Genomic DNA, 15,805 nt, shown 5'->3' on the forward strand with positions numbered 1-15,805 from the left:
TTAAAACCACTGGTTCTTTGCCACTGCCGAAGGTATTGACACCCCAGTAGTATGTACGTCTGTGTTGTCATAATCATCATTGATATGGTCACAACTATAATTTATCTGTAGACGAACATTAAGAATTATGAAAATCACTACCCTAGGAAATGATTTCCTTTGCTGTATATGGCAAACATTTCGGAATTTTGTCCCGAAGCGCTCTTCAACTTCATTCTTTATTTAGTGCTTTCTTTTTGTTATTCTAGTGTCACTGATGGGTCTTATATCTAGACATTAACTGCTTAGTGTCTTTAAATATCAACTGTATGTGTAAAGAGCTTAGAAACAGGTGTAATGTGAGCTACAGCGAACTATTACTCCTGGTTCGAGCCGAGTACGAATACAGCTGATACGTAAAGACACTAAACAGTTATTATCTTTATCCAGCAATCAATTTTGTACATTGTTTTTGCCTTAAAAGATAGAAAAATAAATATTTTAGATTTAAGATCTTTTGAGGCCCGCGTAGTAATATTAAGAATATCACAATTAGACCGGTACACAGAAAAGAATCTCCGATGATCAACAATAATACATCGCTCAAAGATAATTATCATATATTATAACATTACAACTAATTTCAACAATAAAAACAAATAACAAAACACTGCCAAATTTAAAACAAAAGTGTATGCTTTGTTCTACAGTTCAGAATTTTGAACCGAATGTGAAATTCACTGAACATGCTGAAATTGACATTGTTGCAGTACTGATAGCATGTACACATTCGACGCTGAAGAAAATGGAGTTCATCCTGTTACCACAGGAGTACACAAACGTAGTCCAACAGTGGGTGGAGCTTTAAGTGTTATCTGTTTAGTATACAAATACAGAATAGCCATATCTGTTGGGATGCATATGTACAATATGTCACCCAATTGCAGGATAGAGACGAAAAGAACGTCTGGCTCATGGTGATCACGTTTATAGTCATGGTTTCTACGGTGAGTTTATTTTTAATAATACATTACAAATGTTAAAAAATAAAAATGTTTTAAACAGAATAAGGATAGAAAACAAAAAAATATACACATTATTTTTCTCATATATACAGCATAGGTTTCTCTATTGGTTTGACGTACCGTTTTACTCTGATCATCGATGAGTTCTGTATCAAATGCCATTTAAGAAATTCCAGTAATTCAAAACAGTTATTAGTATTGTATTCTCTATTTGCAATCTACCATAGCTCCAATGTTCTTTAAATACTCTAGATATGCATACCTATCCATAATCCATAATCCATAATCCATAATCCATAATCCATAAACATATTAAAAATTAGTTGTTAAAGTATTGTTAAGTTGTAAGTTTATTATTATCTTACCAACGTATATTAATCAATCCTTAAACACAGAAAATATTTTCATAGAATATTGAATTACTTTTTCTATATAGTGACTGTGTTAAGGGCATACGATACAGTTTTGATCCTGTATTTACAAGTTTATGGAAATTTGCATATACTAGTAGGCTGTTTTTTACCTGATTAAATAAAATATGTAATAAAAAATATACCTCCATATGCTACTTTTTGAGTAAAATGAGGTCGAAATTATGTATATTTGCTCAAAATTCAGATTTGTGGCCGTAATTTCTTTTTCGAAAGAAAGACATAACTTTTTTGTTATAAAAGATAAACACAAATTGTTTTTTGTTAAATAATCGGTAATGTCTGTTTTTTATAAGTATCCTAAAAAAATATGCATTTTATTTATTCAGAAATAACTCATATTTATCAAATGATCGTGAATTGAGGAAAAAACGTCATTTTTTGCTGCATGTTTATCAAAATTAAAAAAAATCCTCTTTTTACAGTTTTATAAAATTTGGGTCACATAATCTTCCTGCAAAATGAAACAAATTGCCGTTTTGAAAAATAGGGGTCCATAAACTCGTTTTCAAATTAAATCAGTTTGATTGATAAAAATCAGTCGAAAAATGCATCTTTTCCCGATATGTCACAGTTTGACGTCGCGAAAATAACATTTTACGTTAGCAACGTCATTACCTCCCCAGTAACTGTATCGTATGCCCTTAATGACTATCTGTAATATGTGGCCACATAAAATCTATCCAGTTATTTTGCAAACTATCAAAAACATGTGACGAGAAGTTGTTCAATTATGATTGTTGTGCTCTTTTATTTTATTTTTCACAAATGTATGTGCACTGACGGTCTAGTTTTTCATCTGCCATATCATGCCATAGATAATTGAATTGTTTCACCATTACTATATGATCCCGATTAATGTCGTCAGGCTGTCCCATGGCTGTGTTCCAGTTAAAGTATGTCATGGCTGAGCCATCTGCAAATTTGTAGCTTCCATCATCCCTGTCTCCCTGAATACACACCCAGGCACCTGCGTCTGTAGCTATAGAACAAAACGTATTTTAGTGAACTTATAATGTTACTTAAAGTATATTGAAGTTTGTATGTGGAATGTGACCGACTAAATAAGGCATGTCACCTGGTCTTTACTTTGGGAAACACGACATGTCAATTGTTGAGTTTAGTGGGAGTTCCGTTGCCCATACATAATTTGTCTATGTTGAGGTTTGTATGCTGTTGTTTATTGTGTTTTGTCATGGCTCTGTTTTCAGACTCATAAATACAGTCCTGTACCAAGTCAGGAAAATGGCAATTGTTATATCAGAGTTCGTTTCTGTGTGTGTAACATTTTAACGTTGTGTTTCCGTTGTGTCGTTTGTTTTCTCTTATATTTGAGTGTGAATTCACATTACTATAAGACGTGTCACGGTACTTTTCTATCCCTAATTCATGTATTTGGTTTGATGTTATATTTGTTATTCTCATCGGATTTTGTCTAATGCTTAGTCCGTTTCTGTGTGTGACCTATTTTAATGTTGTGTTGTTGTTCTCTCTTATATTTAATGCGTTTCCTTCAGTTTTAATTTGTTACCCCAATTTTGTTTTTGTCCATGGATTTACGAGTTTTGAACAGCGGTATACTACTGTTGCCTTTATTTAGTAACTTTTGCTTCTCTTTCATTGCATTAAAACTAATAACTTTATTTTCTTCTTTTTATATATATAAAAGGGTCAGACTTTTCCAAATTGTGCTAATTGTTTGGCAAATTGCATGATCATCTATTCATTATCATACAAATAAATAAAAAATATTTAGTTATGACACAAAAATAAATCTTTCAAAACTTTTAGCTACAAAACTGTGCATTGACATCAAAAGAAAATAGGAAAGTGATATATCTTGTTGAAATTATATCTTTTCTTTTTAAACTTGAGAAGAAAGATTAAGGGGACAGTCCAAACTCATAAGTCAGATAGGATATTACTTTTCCGTTTCGTCTACAAAGGACTGATTAGTGACGCTCGAATAAAAAAAATGTTTAAAAGGCCAAATAAAGTACGATTGAAGAGCATTGAGAACCAAACATTCTCAAACAAAAATGCCAAATACAGCTTAGGTAATCTATTCCTGGTTTAGAAAAGCCTATTTTTTCAAAAAATTAAAGATATTTTGAAACCAGTTTATTTATAATTATGAACATATGAATGATAACTCAAGTCAACAATGAAATGCTGACTACTGGGCTGGTGATAACCACAGGTAATCAAATGTCCACCAGCAGTGGAATCGCATCGACCAAGTGGTTGTAAATAAACTTATTTTAAGTTGACCTATTATGAATTTGGCTATTTTTATGCACTGTTTGATTTTGTTTTTACTTTTTCACGTTATACTTTTTGGTTTTCAAATATTTAGCTTTCAGCGATCCTGGTGAAGGTAAATCAAGAAGACGCTCTTCGGACGCATGCAATTTATAACAATTTGTAATCATTGTTCGCAGCACTGAGTTGAAACCTCTGCTGATTGACATTTATAAATTTTGAAATTATTAAAAAAAAAAATAAGGTTTCAACTCCCTCAGGCAAAGTTGGCCAAAGATGGGTTTGAATGGCTGTTTTAGTTTTGTCAATTTGAGTAAACAATTACTATAACGACTTTTGAAATGTTTAACATGTTTAAGGATATTTGAAAATGTAGCTGAATTTCAACCTAAACTCTTACAAGCACCGCTTACCAAGCAATTGTTGTACAAACGCTTGCTTTTGTGCTGAATCTATCCTGATGAGCTCACTGTTCATGTTTGAACAAACCGTTTCTATGACGTCAAAATCAACAGCTACTGGTGTCCCAATGAAGTAACACATACTTTCATCTGCATTGTAAATGAAGCCAGCTGTGTCAGTGCATTTCTCTGCAGGACTGGAACTTGTAAAAGTACTTGGAGTAGTACTTGGACTTTCTGTAAACAAATAATGATTGTAAAACGTTTGTCATAATGAAAGATAACTAATCAATTATTCTTAAATGCACAATGTTTTATCTTGACTGTTCCTTTGCTGTAGAAAGCTGTTTCATTCCATTTAAGTTGTGAATAACTGCCTAAATTTCAATCTCTATATACATTTTTAACAATAAATACTTTTTTTTCAATTTTAGCATGTTTTTATTTATCTACGTTAAAAGTGTACTTCGAAAAAGGTTTTTATTAAACGCTTTCATCATAGATATATTAAGAAGATGTGGTATGAGCGCTAATGAGACAATTCTCCATCCAAGTCACATTTATAAACGTGCATCATTATCGTCCTTCCCTACGACTATATCACCCTGCTCTGTCGCTCAGTAATAATCGTATCAAGACTTCAAAACGAGACCAGGCATTATCAGCGACGTCACAATGTGAGAGGAAAAGTTATCAGCGACGTCACAATGCGAGATGAGACGTTATCAAGCTTGCATTCGTCAAGCATAAAACTGTCTTAGGGAGAGGGGAAAAGACCATTAATAGAACGATAAACAGATAATCGGGTTTTCTACGAACAGATATCGTAAAATATCAGCCGCTCGACACAATGGCTCGCGGCTGATATTTTACGATATCAATGTGTAGAAAACCCGATAATGTATACTTATTGGTCAAAGTACTTAGCTTGGCATAGGTTTGAATCACCTGCTATTCGTTAATAAGGTTCTATAAAAAAAAAAAAAGTGTCGTTCATTGTTGATGTTTTTATTATGTTGTTCTCCTTCTAATCACTCAGATTTGAATACATAATCAGTTTTGTCTATGTATTAGTATTTGACTTTCTGTCTATATGTCTTACGTCCATGGGTATCCATGTACAAGAAACCGTTTGATAGAGAATAGCAAAAAGAAGACACAAACTTGTAAGCAGTATATACCACTGAACAGACTTTCAAATTAAGAATTGTGAAATCAGACGCTTTGAGTAAGATTATTCATTAAAATTCACTTTTTATTCAATTGGTGTCCAAATCATAAGACCTTATGTCGACGTAAAAATGTATTGCCATTTTATTAAATGTTTAAGTTTTCCTACGATCCCTCAATCTGAGTTGAAATTAAAAATTCTAACTTTTCTATCATTTGTAAATATATGTAATAAACTCAACATATATACCAGGATTGAAATTTCAAATATACGCCAGACGCACGTTTCGTCTACAAAAGACTCATCATTGACGCTCGAAAAAAAAGAAAGGCCAAATGAAAAATGAAAAGATTGAAATGTGTTTTTTATAAGAAACTATTAAGTTCATATGAAATACGTTAATTACCTTCAAACGTTTTGTAGTATTTCCAACCCGTTGACGTGACGAGATTTACCGACGACTCTTGGATATCTAGACTGTGTAAAATACACTGGTGTAATTCTTTCTGGTAAAACAGTGACCTGCAATTGGCAGTCAGCAGGCATATCTTGGTACATCTAACTAGACTTTTTGACTCGATATTTCCCAAGTTGTTATATTCGGAGAACTGGTCTCTCAAATTTAATTTTTCTGACATTTCAATTGTTTCTATGTTTCCCGAAAGAGGCGAAAATCTCACAAAAAATAACAAACTGATAGGCACTAATTTATCGTTCGCCATTACTGCAGCTTTTACTGCAGCTTAAATGTAACAGTTTTTAATGGGTTAACTATTTATATTTATAGAAAAATTAAACATCAACTATATTTAATTTAGCATCTCCCAAGTTCCCACGAAATGTTTTTATGTGACCGATTTAAGAATCACAATGAATAAAACAAACATTGATTGCGGCAATGAACTTTGGAAAAAAATGAGTTATTGAACAACTATTGAAGAAGTTTAATTGTATAACATAAGAGATTTCAGGCTTTAGTACAGTAGTTGTAAATTATAAAGTCATTAAACTAAAATAATCATAATTCATCTATCAAATTTAAATTCATCAACGATTTTTTTCTATACATTTAGTTCATATTTTTTAAAAATGCATTACGTTTTATGAATAGACATTTTAATGGTAACATTAAATTGTTTTTATGCGAGTCCTAGATAAACAATTTTTCTTTACATGACGGGAAATGAATAAAAAATACAAGGAGAAGATGAAATCATAGGATATTAGCTAGCTTTTGTAAAATAAATAAAAATGTATAGTCGATGTAAGGATGTTATTGATTGAAATTCCTTTATAGCACAGATTTGATCGAATGCGGATAAATCATATTAAAATCAATTCTATTTTTTTTTTGGCGTTAAGGAAGACAGAGCTCTTAGTGTCGACAAAATCTTTAAATAAAATATTTTGGAATTTTATAATGCGTAAATGTAAGAAGTCTAGAGCCTTAATGTTGGTATGCCATACAAGTTCAAATTTAGATGATGATTTCAGACAGACTCATATCCTATCCACAAATAAAAGTAAAAGCATAAAGATACTGAACTCCGAGGAAAATTCAAAACAGAAAGTCCCTAATCAAATGGCAAAATCAAATGATCAAACACATCAGACTTATGGACAACAACTGTCATGTCCTGACTTGGTAAAGGCATTTTCCAATGTAGAATATAAGAATTATTTTGATAGATTTATGCTTATAAGAATTTTCGTTTACGTGCACATACAAGTTGCTTGGTTTTACCTTTTTCTTTGTGGGCCATCTTTTCTATAGGCGATAAAGAGCTTTAATTATTCTTTAACCCCTATGTTACTGTTTAGAAGTCTTTTGTATTGTTTGTGTGTGCAAACATGACTGTGTTTGTCATTGTGATGTTGTATCATTATTCACCTAACTTAAAGATATTTTCTATTCATGACCAATTATAAGCACCTGTTGCGTTGCAATGTTCATTGTAATAAATGTTAATCAAAGAAGGCGGATGGTGCCAAATGTATAATTAAATTAATACGATAGCCGAAATGACAACGCAATAAAAAGAAAAACGAAAAAGACAAAAAACAACATTTTGTATATATCCAGCTAGCTTTTAAACCAGGTTGAATCCATTAATTTGTTTTTACATAAGAAAATTTTGTTGCCTGTACCAAGTCAGGAATATGACCGTTGTTATACATTCGCTTGATAAGTTTGAGCTTTTAATTTTGCCAATTGCTCAGGTACTTTCCTTTATAGTTATTTTATTATTTTACTCTTTACAAAACACAACATAGTAAGGCTTACGGTCCAAAATCGTGTCCATACTTATAACTTTGTAATTGTGATAAGATAAGATAAGAAAAATTATTTCAAGTCGGGTTACATGAAATACTACAAACATGAGCTCCGTAGAGCTTTTTGTCGACAATAATAACAATAGCAACACATACAGTATTAAGACATATAGGACATATACAGCACACACAATTATTATTGTAATTGTAATTATTATATTTTATAATGTTGGCCAAATTTTGTTGTGTGGCCTTTTAGTTGTTTTCAAATTAATCTTATAACTGTGCAGTTTAGAAATCAGTGGAATAATCATAGAATGATTCGAACTTTCCATTTGACTTACATAATGATTCCAGAATTATCCTAATACAAGATGCGTTTTTCAAACTTCTACATTTTACTAGAAATTTCCAATGCAACTTTTAGGACGTTTCATTTCTAGAGTGTTTTAGAAATTTCCGTGACAACTATATATATACAGATACTAAAGTTAAACTCTCAGACTAAGACATCGATAGACATTAGTATTAACAGCATTTAAATTGACACTTTTATTCTACAAACAACATTATACTGGATTGTGACCTTAGTAGTGAACGTAATATTCAGATTGGATTCCGAGAAGATTTCCGGATACAGATAAAGATAAAAGATTGGACTCATATTTTGACAGTTAAGTTGCCAGTTTTTTGTATAAAACCTCTTGTAAAATTTTGTATATTCAATCTTGTTAAATTTTATTATAGATGTGTGTCTTTTGTTGGCTACGCTACAATAAAAGGTGATTTCTGACCGTAACACAATAGACAATATAAAGACAGCTAGATTTCATGAGCAAAATTTGTTACATATGAAAGCAAATACAAGCAAGTAAAACACTAAACTAGATTATAAGCACATGCAAACAAAGAAATAAATAAGCTGAACTAGTTCTTAAAGTAGCATGAAAAATGCAAGGTCATGACTTTCTATACTGTTCATAAAGTTGTTACACTTAATCGAATGTGTGTTTAACAATTTATATTTTGTGTGGGAAACATGGTTTTATATCAGTTGTCAACAGTAAGGAACAAGTTTCAGTAAAGGCTAGTACTCTCAGATTTGTACTTTGTGTCTTTATATTGTTTTTGTTACTTAAGAAATGATTCATGGGGGCTTGAATATATCGTTATTTTACCACGGTTTGGCCCTTTATGACAAATATTTTACCCTGAGCGATAGCGAGGGGTGAAATATCGGCATAAAGGGACAACCCTTGGTAAAATCTAGATATATTCAAGCCCCCATGAATTATTTCGATTCTAATAGGACAAATACGGCATTTTTTTTTGGATCGAAGAGCTCTAGGTGGAGGCCATTATTTGCCGTTCCCATAATTAACGCACTTTTAGATTGGCGTAAAAGAACGGAGCAAACAGAATAAGTGACATGCTCAAACTATTCACAAAACTTATTAAGATAGATTTGGATGAATTTTAATGATAACTTACTTATATGTCTTCTATGTATATAAATAAATGGGCTTAAACCTCATTTTAGGATCGTTTGTTTACGTTTCCTTGTTGTGATGATTTTCGGTATCAAAAGCGTGTATTTTCCCGTAGAATGCTTAAATTATAACGTCATCATTCTATGACGTCGGGTACTTCATTCATAAAAAAACATATGACGTGGGAGTTCGAACGGAACAGCCAATGCAATATATTCATATTTTACCACGGGTGTGTACTCAAAGCGTTGAAGGACGTCGTGTTAGAATTGTGTTTATGCTTTGCATCAATCAGATGAGTTAAACCTTTTTAAACTGGTCTGTATAGTTTGCCCGTATGGTGTCCTATTATAATACTGTATCATATTAGGGAAGGGTCGGTGTTTAAATAGGAATTGACGATGAATATATATACTCCTTCAATGGCGAGAACTTATAATACAGAAAGAGCATCGCTATTCTTTTTATGGAATCTTCTTTACTGTTATACACTGTTGGAATCAGATAAACTATTTGTTGGTTTCACCAAATGTCATTCATGATAATCTTATAGCAAAAATGAGCGAAATGATACAGGTTCAAAGAATGAAGAAGATATACCTCCATCTAGAGGATATAATTGTAAACTACTACTTAAGTTGTAGAAAAAGAAACGATACAGTTAAATCTCAAATTTGAGAAGTAAACAACAAAGGGTATTTAATCATTCCAGGGTAAGTAACAACAGAGGGTAGATATTTTGAAAACATAACATGGAACGTAAACGTCTTTACTCTAAGATACCTCGATTTTTTTGTTGTTGTGTTTTGTTGACTATTGAAGGAATCAATCTGTTGTGTCATTATTCATTTTGTCTTTGTATCTAATTTTTTTTCTCCCTCAAATTTGATTTTTGGTTTGTGTCTTCATATTTTTTCTCTTTTTTTCTTTGCTCATTACGGGTAAATATTTTTTATAAGATTGTATTTAAGTGAAAAACTTGATACTATATTCAAATTGTTGCAGAATATTTTATTAAATAGCTTATAATTCATTTTTAACAAAGAATGTTGGGAATGTGCCAATGCGCAATCAAACGACACAAACCATCAAATGATATTTAGAGGTCAACCACCGACAAACAGACATTCAAATCTATAAAGTCACAATAGTATCGCTGTTGATGATTTTTCAATCAATGTTTTATTGTTATGGTGGTTTCTTTTTGTAAATAAAAAGTGCTGATGAATAATAATAAAACGAACTCTCGAATTCAACACTTATGCGACTGTCACTTGACTTCTAAGTTCACTTCATTAAGTAAGTAGCTGCAATCTCCATTCAACTCATAATCTCTTCTCGCTTAACATGTCAAATAGTAAGGTTTAAGTGATGTTACCTTATTTGCATACCATATCTTTAGTCCCATTCTGTATGCAGAATTGTCAGTTAAAACAACATTAAGGGTTTTTAATATAAAAAAAAGAGTTGTGGTATGATTGCCAATTTGTCACTTCTATTAATAAATAATAAAGACATCGTTGTACTCATGCCTTCATTTTCTCTTATATGTACCGTTTCACTTCTTAACTTAACAGTTTACATGCAGCAACGAGTATTTTTTTTTTTTTACCTTGCTGACTCACTGACGTCTTCTTATGCCGGTATCCCTTTTAATCCTGGTATCTATGATGAGTTTATTTGCAACCACTGTGTCGATGCCACTACTGGTGGAGACTTATTTCCCCGATGGTATCACCAGCCCAGTAATCTGCACTTCTGTGTGGACTTGAGTTATCATTGATATGCTCATAATTATAAATTAACTATTAACAAAACTTTGAATTTTTGAAAAACTAAGGATTTTCTACCTTTGGAATAGATTAACTTAGCTGTATTTGTCAAAAATTTTAGGAACTTTTGGTTCTCAATGCTCTTCAACTTCGTACTTTATTTGGCCTTTTGAACATTTTTTGATTCGAGTGTCACTGATGAGTCTTTTGTAGACAAAACGCCCGTCTGGCGTAAATATAAAATTTTAATCTTTGTTTCTATGATGAGTTGATTTTATCATATAATAAATATGTGAACTAATGCCTCTAAAACAAAGAGAAAATCAAAAGAGAAAAAACTGAGCTACAAAAACGCACCTACACAATGAAATCTTGTTAACTGGTTCAGTACTGAACAGTTACGGATTGGTGTTCAACGTGGCAAATATTACATGCGTACCAAGACGAAAACATTTTGATGTAGTTTTGTAATACACACAAATGACAAACAAGATCAAGAGTTGTACTTGACCGACATAGAGAGTCCGATTTTCAAACCTGCTAGTTCACAAGTAGTCCGAGAATACTCTGACGTTCGACGGCTGCATAGTCAGCTATTTATGGCACCGATATGCCAATAACAGACCATTCAAACGAGAAAACCAAAGAACTAAGTAATGTACAAAATAACAAACGAAAACAAATATGTAACACAGCATGTCGAAACGACAATTTGGGAGAGGAACCGGATAGGAGGAACAGTTCCCAATGGAGGATTTTGCAGATGATGGTTTAACGTAAATCTAAACTGACTATTGAAATACCGATCAATATGTTTTATTTAGAACAAAACATCATATATTTCTACAAACCTATCACCACAAACTAACAAAACTTTGCCAGACTTATCAAAACAAACATCATGTGGCGCTTTGATTTTGTCAAACCTATCTAACACAGTTTTCCTTTGATATCCATCTTCTGAGATAGCATGCAATGCACCAGACAGATCACATGCTATTATACAACCTTGGTTATTAACGGCAACGCCAACTATCTTCTTCATATTTTCGTCCTTGTAGGAAAATATTTTTGTGCCATCTATCGTTGTTGCTACTACCTGGTCGGTATCGGATGTATAAAGAAAACGTTTGTTTTTTATATCAGTCGCAAGACCAGTAAATTTGTTATTACAGTTTGTATCTGTGTAAAAACACTTTTGTAAGCCTATTTCTTTGTTGTCAATATTTATCATTTGTAGGCTTTTCCTAACGATAATATACATGAATCCGTTAAAGATGCAAAGCCCACCAGTGAGTGCCTCCCTGTTGCTATTTTTAATTTCTTGACGTAATACAAATCTGTTTTGTTTTATCTTGCAAGAATATATGTACGCATCATAACACGAAACATAAATTGTAAGGTTTTCGATGTCACAAGTCAGTCTTTTTATACCTTCGTTGAAAGTAGTTTTCGCAACACATGTGCTAGTCACACAATCAACTGCATTTAATACCCCATATTCACCGCCAACCAAGATAGTCGAGTTCATCATACATACAGTATTAACATCAAACTCGAATGACAGAGTTTTTTTATGTCTCAATTTTATGTTTGTTATTGTGCCGGTATCCAATGGATTAAAATTCACGAATTCATTCAGGTCAATTGGTACACTACAAATCACTTCGGTTTGTCCGAAACTTACTGCTTTTTCTACTTGATGGAATATTTTATTGACGGCAAATCTCGCTTCCACGGCTGTTTTTACATTTAAAATTTTGCTTGTTTCAACGAGTTTAGATCTTAATTGAGGTTTCGATTTTTTTAAATGAATAAACATTTGATTCAAGGTACCATTATCTCGAACAGAATCTGTGGTCTTCATCAATGAAACAACACGGCTCAGTAGATTTTCGGTAGTTTTTGACTTCGCTTCGAATACAGTGTTTTGTGCATCACGTGACATATCTAGTTCCTTTAAAAATGAAGCCAGTAGAATATCCACACTGTCTTTAATTGAAGCTGCGGATGCTTTAGCAGCCAACTCGATCGCTTGAAAGGAATTATCGAGTTTTTCATAATTGCTTGTCTTTTCTTCAATTAGTTCTTTAACTTTAGCTTTTACTTCATTCAATTCATATTTAAAAAATTCTATTCCATCCGTGTTAAGATTTGTCAGTTCTTCAATAGCCTGGATATTTTCACATTTCCTATGATGTGCAGTTAAACAAAGCAAACAGCAAAGTTCCTGATGATCAAAACAGAAGGCTTCCAATATTTTAGAATTATGAATTGAACATTTATCGGATATTAGACTGAAATCAGGCTCGCCCCCACGAGTACAATTGTTTATTTTTTCGATATGTACAACTTTATGATCTGCAGAAATCTTCATAAGGTTGTGAAGTCGCAAGCATTCGTCACAAAACGCTTCACTGCATTCCCGACACCAGTATGATGCCACATTTTGAATAGTTTGTTTTTTGCACAGATGACACTCTTGTTTCGTACTTTCTGATTGGTCCATTTTTGCTGAAATTGTTAAAGAATGGGGTGCCAAGGATGCACATTGCGTTGCATCGTGCTCCCTTTTGGTAGTCGTTACAACTGATCTACAGACGGGACAAGGATAACTCGAAAGTTTATGCCCTGTCTGGCGTTCTGTTGATAATATAAACTCGCCGATACATGTTTCACAAAAATTGTGTGAACATGGTAAAGTTGTAGGAGATTTCAGTTTCTCTAAACATATCGGACAAGTGAAAATATCACATTCATCCATACACGTTGTCATAATAGTCGATCATTGTCATAGGTAAATTACTTCCTTTTAGTGATTTAATTTATCTCCCCTTTTAATATCTTTTATTTTTTCTCTAAAAGAAATGTAATCGTGAACCTGAACATTGAATGTTACAATGAAGTAATTATTTACATAGGCGACAATGGTAGCCTTATTTGGTCCTGCCTTTTCACTATCAAAGATCAATTTAAAAAAAAATCGAATTCTGAATTATCAACACCTTTGGATGTTATTGCAATGGTTAAACACAGATGGTGCTGCAGCTTTTTTGATAGAAAAATGGCATTTTTTAAGGGTACTCAACAGTTCCGGAATTTTCGAAATAGTATAAATGAAGAACACCCCTTGCTCAATTTGGCACAGAAAATGTTGCTTGTCTCAGAGGGTTTTCTCTAAATTTCTCGCTATTTCTACACCAATGGCCAATACCCATTTCTCACTATTTCAATTTTAAATTTCTAATTACCAAGGCAACAGAAAATAAATTTACTTCTACCTATTATCTTGGATGAAAAATCTAGGTGGCGCCAGTCATCTTTATTTACTTACTTCCTTCTAACCTGAAATTCCGATGTTAATCAGATAAGTGGATTTTCAAATATTCTAAAGCTCTTCTGCTCAATCTTACAATTTCTCTGCAATGTTTCATCAAAATTAAAACTTTCGATTTGTCTACGCTTGAAACTACTATTCCACATTGAAAGATCGACTTCACCATCTCATTAAACAGAGCTTTTTCTATAAAATTGGTAAATCGTAGATACAAATTTCTTCTTTTGGGTTATGATAACTCTTATTTTGTGAAGAACCCGCTGTGGTGAAGAAATATACTGAAGATGATATTATCAAAAAGCAGGACGTTTTGATCGACAATATATTTGTTGAGATTGGAGAATTGATATTGCAACAGACAGTCGATACTCCAATGGGCACTTATTGCGAACCCTTACTGGCTGATTTGTGTTTGTACTCGTATGAAGCAGAATTTGTTCAGAACATTGGTGAAAGTTAAGATAATTAATCACCCAGTATATTTGTATGATTTTAGTTCAAAGCAACAGGATTTATTTGTCTTACTGAGGTTTTTTTGGAATAAAGGCCAAGATAGCTAGTAGCACAATTACTTACACAAATACATAAAATAACATAACTAGAAACCTGATCTTGATTTATATACATATTTATTTTTTAATTTACCTGTGACGTTACTTTTTGTTGCGTTGGTACATTCGTGTGACAGACATACAGTTAATTCTTTTAAGTTGGTTTTGTGCACCGTCTTAAATCAATTTTAGTTATTCGTTGTTATTCTATGGTAAACATGTCGAAATGTACTATTATATTATTAATTTATGTATTCCTCCGTCTTGGGTGTTCATGCATTTATTTGTACTGTATGTCCGTCATGTAATGTCATTTTAGCAGAATATTTAGTCAGGAACAAGTCAGGAACATATTGCAGCTGTTATCTAATAGTTCGTTTCTTTGTATGTTGTTATTTCATTTACTTTTGTTGCACTTCCGTGTTCTATTGTATCGTCGATTTTCTCGTGTAGATGATGTGTTTCCTCGGTTTTAGATTGTAACCTGGATTGTTTTTCTCTAAATCGATGTATGACTTTTGAACAGTGGTATACTACTGTTGCCTTTTACTAGTTCATTTCCATATTATCGACTTTTGACTCCGGAATTAATATTTTTCGACATCCTGGTACTTGGACAAGCAAGAGCAACGCTAATAAGTAAATTCAATATTCTAATCAGTACACTTTTGAGGGAAAGTAAACTGTTTAAATGATTTCTATACAGGACTAAATCATCTGAAAACAGTAACATCCATCACCCCCACCCAAAATTACACCGATCATTTATTTTATTTTACCTTGTTTGGCTGCTCGTAGTTTACAGAGTACCAGGATGTCCTATAACAGATTAGGTAACCTGTCTAATAGTTGTAGAACCCGAAGTCGAAAGTCGGCAACATGCAAAAATTATACTTCAATACTCACAGCATGACGAAAGTCGAAACTTCGCATACTCTCGCAAAATCAAAAAAAAACTTAAATTACTAGTATACTTTTTCTCTTTTTCTATTACAATTTTCAATACTTCTTCCATAAAGGGACGTTAAAACCGCCCTCTCCTTACTTGAAAAGCCAAGTTTGAAAATATCCAATAATTCTCCTAAATAAACTTCATAGTAACATCAATTATG

The 15,805-nt window shown here is 32.5% G+C and overlaps 2 protein-coding genes across 2 annotated transcripts; both read right to left on the reverse strand.

Annotated features, from left to right (window-relative positions):
* Positions 1-238: 238 nt before the first annotated feature.
* LOC134693390 (uncharacterized) lies at positions 239-5,998 on the reverse strand. Its single transcript, XM_063554184.1, has 3 exons — positions 5,676-5,998; positions 4,111-4,335; positions 239-2,417 (listed from the first exon to the last, which is right to left on the reverse strand). The coding sequence occupies exons 1-3, from the start codon at positions 5,989-5,991 to the stop codon at positions 2,191-2,193; spliced, it is 768 nt and encodes a 255-aa protein (XP_063410254.1). The 5' UTR covers positions 5,992-5,998; the 3' UTR covers positions 239-2,190.
* Positions 5,999-11,625: 5,627 nt separating this feature from the next.
* LOC134692319 (uncharacterized) lies at positions 11,626-13,602 on the reverse strand. The gene has a single exon (XM_063552770.1). It carries the CDS (start codon positions 13,579-13,581, stop codon positions 11,626-11,628), a length of 1,956 nt encoding a protein of 651 aa, XP_063408840.1. The 5' UTR covers positions 13,582-13,602.
* Positions 13,603-15,805: the final 2,203 nt, after the last annotated feature.

This window comes from Mytilus trossulus, chromosome 12 (assembly GCF_036588685.1).
Source record: "Mytilus trossulus isolate FHL-02 chromosome 12, PNRI_Mtr1.1.1.hap1, whole genome shotgun sequence".
NCBI lineage: Eukaryota > Metazoa > Mollusca > Bivalvia > Mytilida > Mytilidae > Mytilus > Mytilus trossulus.